The sequence below is a fragment of the Sander vitreus genome, chromosome 6, assembly GCF_031162955.1.
Source record: "Sander vitreus isolate 19-12246 chromosome 6, sanVit1, whole genome shotgun sequence".
NCBI classification, from domain to species: Eukaryota; Metazoa; Chordata; class Actinopteri; order Perciformes; family Percidae; genus Sander; species Sander vitreus.
In genome coordinates, this window is record NC_135860.1 from 24,097,935 (window position 1) to 24,103,894 (window position 5,960).

The window sequence follows — 5,960 nt, forward strand, 5'->3', positions numbered from 1 at the left end:
AAGATTGATTGTGTGAATGCCGTTTCTGTCAGCCACAAACAGGCAATGAAATACCAAGCCCACCTGGAGCAGCACTCACTTTTGACAAGAACATACCAATGTAAGCTCCTGTTAGAAAAACAATGAAGTCTATCATAAAACATTTATAGTAGATAAAGTGCCTGAGAGTGCTAAAAGCAAGCACATTATGGCAGCTGGTCTAAATTAATTTCAGACAGTACCACTGGGTGGGCACACACACGATTAAGAAACACCGAAAAAAAATATTCTCTGCGTGAGTCTACTGTTCACGATCTTTAATCAGAAAATTTGTTCAATATGATCATCAATGCATAGTTAATTTAAAGATTTGTTTTATACTAAATGTAATCTCGCAAATGACAGACTGCTGAACCCTCACTAAATCATTAATAAAACATGTTTTGAATGTAGTTTCCAAATCCATGATAGCAAAAAAGAAATTTGCTCATTGTGTTTATTCGTGAAAGCATTGTGTAGATTTACTTACATTGTTAAATCAATCATCTTACAAAAATAAAGACAATTATCTATTTAAAATGAATAAATCCCTACATTTTCCGTTTGCAACAATCATTTGAGTTCAAGTATTATTTTTTTAGTGCACTAACAATCAGTTAAAGAAATCACAGCTTACTATTGCTAACAGGGGGTGGTGCCACTTCCACCACCACCTTGCCCAGGTTTTTCCCAGCATACATGTAGTCCACAGCTCGGAAGACTGACTCCAAGCCTACGAACCTCCCCTCCTGTGCCAAATCCCCACAATCCACCTCACACACTAGCTTCCCCTTGGCATACATCTGCATCATGCTACCCAGAGCCTCCCTGTAGTCATTGAGGAAGTGGGGCAGGAAGAAACCCCGAATGCTGGCCGACTTCTGGAGCAGCTTGACCGGTAGTGTTCCCCCTCTGAAGGGAGGGATCCCTGATGCCGTCTGGTACCCCGAGATGAAGCCAATCACTATCAGCCGGCCCTTATTGGCCAAACTGTTCACCGCGAGTTCGAAGACGCTGCCTCCAACTGACTCGTACACCACGTCTATGCCTTTTGGGTACTCTTTCCTCAGCGTCTTGGCCAGGTCTTCTGTGGTGTAGTTGATCGGCCTGTCGCAGCCGATTGATTTAAGGAAGCCGGCTTTCTCGTTGGACGAACAGGTCCCGATCACGTGGCAACCGGCCTGTTTGGCAAACTGCACGGCAAACTGTCCCGTTCCTCCTGCGGCCGCCGTGACCAGGACCGTCTCCCCTTTGGCCAGGTCGCCCAGACGTTTCAAGGCGATGTAGGCCGTGGCACCGCTGACCAGCAGGGTAAGGAACTCTGGCTTCACCGCAGGGACAGGCACACTTTCCTTGGCTGGCACCACCGTGTACTCGGCAAACGCACCGCTGCCGAAGTAGGCCACAGTGTCCCCGACGGTGTGAGAGGAGCTGGCGCTAAGGCCAAGGCCAACAACCTCCCCAATACCCTCAAAACCGGTATCAAAGGGGGGCTTTACCGAGGGGTCATACCGGCCTGCAGAGTAATTAATATCAGAGGCGTTGATTCCCACAAAACTGGAATACAAACAGAAGGGAAAAAAAACAAGAATTATGGATTAAATCAAACAGATAGGGCTGCTCGATTATGGAAAAAAATCATAAGCACGATTAGTTGGAATATTGAAATCACTATTATTTAACATGTTGCAATTATTTAACTTTAACAACAGTGACTAACAGTTGATAACACATCAACAGGGAAAACTGTGACATTTCTCTTAATACTTTTCCCGTTTGGACATTTTATTTCCATTAAGAACACAAGACAAAATGAGAGTTTACTTGCAAAACGTTACGTGCAAAATCATCGTTTTTCTCAATTATTCTGTTTTTGTAATCGCAATTAAAATCTCAATTAATTGCACAGCCCTCATAAAGTGAACTTTTATGTGGTCATTAGTGTGAGCACACATTCCCCGAATTCTGTCTGAAGGTCAAGACTTCAGCTTCCTTCTCTAGACATGTCTGCACGGGGCACAAACACTCTGGTTTGTTTTGGCAATGATTCCCTTTGCTCTGGAAGAGAACAGTCCTGCACTGACAGGGAAAGGCTTGTATCACAAAACACGCTGCATGATGTCATGATTCATTGTCTTCAGAGACACCCACAACAAACTGCACTTTTAAAAAATCTTAGATAGTTGCTTCTTGCCTCAACACGAAGACAGCCGTTTTCATCTTACTTTGGTAACATGTTGGAAACAAATATGTGAGAAAGGAACATATAAATAAATAATTTACTGTCTTTTAGAGCGGCACGCATGCTGCGCCTCATTACTGTGCATGTCACACGTGTACTTTGAGCTGGTAGATAATGCTTCTGTGGTTTATAGACGGGTCACAGTGATATAAGAAAAGCACCTTGATTTAACTACTTCACATCTATAGAATCAGTTTCCTCTCATTGAAATATTATGTTATCATCAAAAGGTGCAACTATCGCAATGCACAGAACTAAAAATACTGAGCCATTTGAGTTTGAACGAATTAAAATGAGATATTTGTGGCAATAAAGGCTTTTCACACGTAAACCTCTGAAACGTTTGAATCTGATAACATAGCAATAGCCAAGGGGATGAAAATGTGTAATGTTAAAACCAAAAGACCTGTGACAGTAACATTAGAATATAATAACATGATAGATGTTATTGATACATATATCTGACATATTTGAAAAATGAAATGTTAAGATTTCAAGGCTTGTGTTTTGGATTTCTAGCAAAACTGGCAATCACATGTATGCAAATGATTTGTTTTGGAGTGCATTCATTTAAAAAATAATTAATAGAGAATGTAGAATTTTGTACTCATGACGGTCCAGTTCAAAATACATATATCATACAATTTGATGCCACCTCTATCTTGTATGTGCAGGTCATGTATTTGTATACATTTATGTGACTACATTTAAGTTTCACTCTAAAGTGTACACATAGAGATGCTGAGCACTCGGGAATCTAGGGACTAGAGGATTAACTGTATGATGAAAAGTCCTGCTTCAATGATATCATCAGTAACATAACTAAAACAAGGAAAAAAAGTGTCTTCCTTGTGAATTATTCCGCCTCTTCTCACTGCATTCATGATTTTTTCCATTATCAATTCCTCACTCTGATATCCATCATTTACCACTTTCATATGCAATATGTAATTGGCGTGCACTGATGCTGTGCAATATGGGATAAGTGGTTCTCATTTGCACTATTTCACAAACAGAACTATTTGTTTTCCGTTAGTTAAAACATCTTCACTGATCCCATGACTGTGATGCCTCACTAATACAAACAACCTAACGGTCAAAGGTCTCAGCAACTCATCTCTGCCTTGCATGGCAATAAGACACTAATGCACTGTTTTACACTCAATCTAATGGAAAATATATATCCCATTGGCAGTAAATACCACAATAAACCCTGAGGTGCATTTGTGTGAGGCTAATATAACATTTAAAAATCAGATCAGGCATATAAACAGTCGGCAGTAAATCAAAATGAGGGTAAGATATTACCTCCGGCTGGAATCAGAAATAGAACCAGAAATACTGCTGCTTTCGAAAAAGAGCACTCATTTACGGCTTTTCCACCTTACATGTGTAGTTTAATACTATTTATATAATAATCATTCAGCCTGTCGGGCTAAAAGAGGCATGGATACTGACTTCAGGTGGGTTTACTCTTCCATATAACTGGGAATACACTGCTGGGTTCTGCTGCTTTCTCGCCAATGAGAGAAATGATGCTGCAATTCCCGCGCCATGTAACACTGCATCTCCTTCTTCTCCATCATCTCCATCTCTTGATGCCAGTTTGAGAGAGCCCCCCCCCCTCTCCACACACACATGACTTTCTGTTTGCAGTTTGGTGACGTAGAGAGACAGGAGGACAGAGAGAGAGAGAGAGAGTGAGAGAGAGCGAGAGATGCCGAGATGGATTGATAGACAAATGCAGAGAGGGCGGAACTTGGAATTACAGTAGCCTACACGTACACGTATTTTTGCCATCTTGTGATGATGATGATGATGATGATGATCGCAGGTGCCGGACATGGGTAAATCAAGGTAAGCGGAGCCCTTTATACAACTTTGATAGATCGACATCACATACTGATCCACTAATAGTCTCACAACACGCGTTGGGTCACCTAGTGCTATTCCGAACACGCAGATAGAGAGAGAGAGAGAGAGAGAGAGAGAGAGAGAGAGAGAGAACAGTAGGCTATCTGTTTCTGCTCACCTTTACAAAAACAACAACTTACCGATTTCTGACGAGCAAGTCCGCGTCTCCGGGTGTCGGAACCGCGACGGTTTGCGTAGAAACGGCCTCCCTGAAATTAGGACTAAGCTTGTTTACGATCAGCTTTTTCATACTGCTCGGTATGGAGGATCCGTTAAAATCCATGAAGTGCGCGGAGTAGGACATGTCTATGATGAAGCGCCGAGCGACCGGATGAACTCCTGAAAGTGCTTCGGTTGCTGTGCGCCCGCCGCGGATTAGCGACACCGCTCTCCTGCCGTTTCTCAGCAGCAGCAGCAGGCTCGACATGGCTCCCAAATGGGTCCAAAGTTCACGGACAACTTGACATACATGTGCGGCAGCAGTAAGCCCCGGCTGCCGTTAGCCTGCGCTGTAGGCTTCCCTCCCACACCTCTCTGCACATACACAGCGTGCAGGCCAGGCCAGGCAAGGCCAAGCCGGGCCGGGCAGAGCCGTGCAAAACGCGCTTTTAAACCAAACAAAAAAAAAAAAAACAAGAAAGAAGCGGCGATGCTTTGCAGCGTGTTTCTTAAGCAAAAAAAACACTGACGCCACTGGGTCGAGTATTTAGCAACAAAACGTTGCACTGGTGCAGCGTTGGAAAGCAGCACAGCAGCGCCCCAGACTTGTTGTCGGAGTCCCTCCCCTTCCCGGACACAACACTCACTTCCTAGTAAGGTGAAACAAATCAATCCTCGTCTAACATATATCCTCAAACGTTTTTCCTCCCACAAAACCAACACCAACCCCGCCGGATCTCTTCAAATGTCTACAAATACAAAACAAATAAATCATACGGCGCGTTGCGCACTTTGCGCTCCCGTTTATTTCGCATTTTTATTCGGAGGGGGCTGCTGCCGAAACATGTACACCTGTAACCAAAGCGTGTATCAGCGATTTGGGAGTGGGGTTGTTTGCGTTCCAGTCTGCTTTCACTCTTTCATTTAGACGTGTTATCATTTATTGTCACCTGACTGTGATTTTTCTGAAAGCATCTAGGCTATTCAAAACCATGTATACTACAACATATTGGACCGTTGAACCCTCGTCCCACACCCAGTGGGAGACGAACCTCCAACTCGTGGCAGCGCCACGGTTTTATAAGCTAAATATGACATTTAAGTTGTAGCAACCTTACATTAGTTGTTGTGGTTTGCGATACTATAAGTTTGGTTTTAGTTGATCTCCCGAGAAGTTCCGAAAGGCTCCCTTTTCTTTTGTCGGATGTTTGGGATTTTTTTTTTTTTAAAGCAAGGAGAGAGAGAGAGAGAGAGAGAGAGGGGGGAAAACAAGACAATTAAAAAGATTGACAGGTAGGCTCCTCTGTCAGGGGTGACGCTTGTGGAGAGGGGAGGAGTAAAAATGTAGCAGGAAAAGCCACTCGATGCGTCTGTCTATCAGTTGAGACTGTCTGAAACAGCTTCTGGATCCACCGCGTTTCCATTTTTTCTTTTACGGGAGCCCTCGGATCAGTCCCTGGAGTTCCCCACCCTCTCTTTTTGCTTTTTTAAGAGAGAAATATTTGAGTCCATGTCGGTCTGATCCGCTGTTGGCGAAGCTTGGATGCGCCTGCGTCTTGTTTGTTTCCCCTCTCTCTCTCAAGTGCTATCCTCTCCACCGCATCAGCCACCCCTCCAAAAAAAAACC

At 43.5% G+C, this 5,960-nt stretch overlaps 2 protein-coding genes across 3 annotated transcripts in view; one reads left to right on the forward strand and one right to left on the reverse strand.

Moving 5' to 3' along the window:
- Nucleotides 1-281: 281 nt before the first annotated feature.
- On the reverse strand, nt 282-4,952 carry LOC144519983 (prostaglandin reductase 3-like). Its single transcript, XM_078253542.1, has 2 exons — nt 4,315-4,952; nt 282-1,575 (listed from the first exon to the last, which is right to left on the reverse strand). Exons 1-2 carry the CDS (start codon nt 4,599-4,601, stop codon nt 645-647), a joined length of 1,218 nt encoding a protein of 405 aa, XP_078109668.1. The 5' UTR covers nt 4,602-4,952; the 3' UTR covers nt 282-644.
- LOC144519981 (teashirt homolog 1-like) overlaps nt 4,001-5,960 on the forward strand; it is a 36,825-nt gene continuing 34,865 nt past the window's right edge. Inside the window, exon 1 of one of the 2 annotated variants that reach the window (XM_078253541.1) lies at nt 4,001-4,117. The gene's annotated coding sequence lies outside the window, so the exon portion shown is untranslated. Of the gene's footprint in view, nt 4,118-5,436 lie in introns of those variants that run through there. The other variant, XM_078253540.1, reaches the window with a different exon arrangement.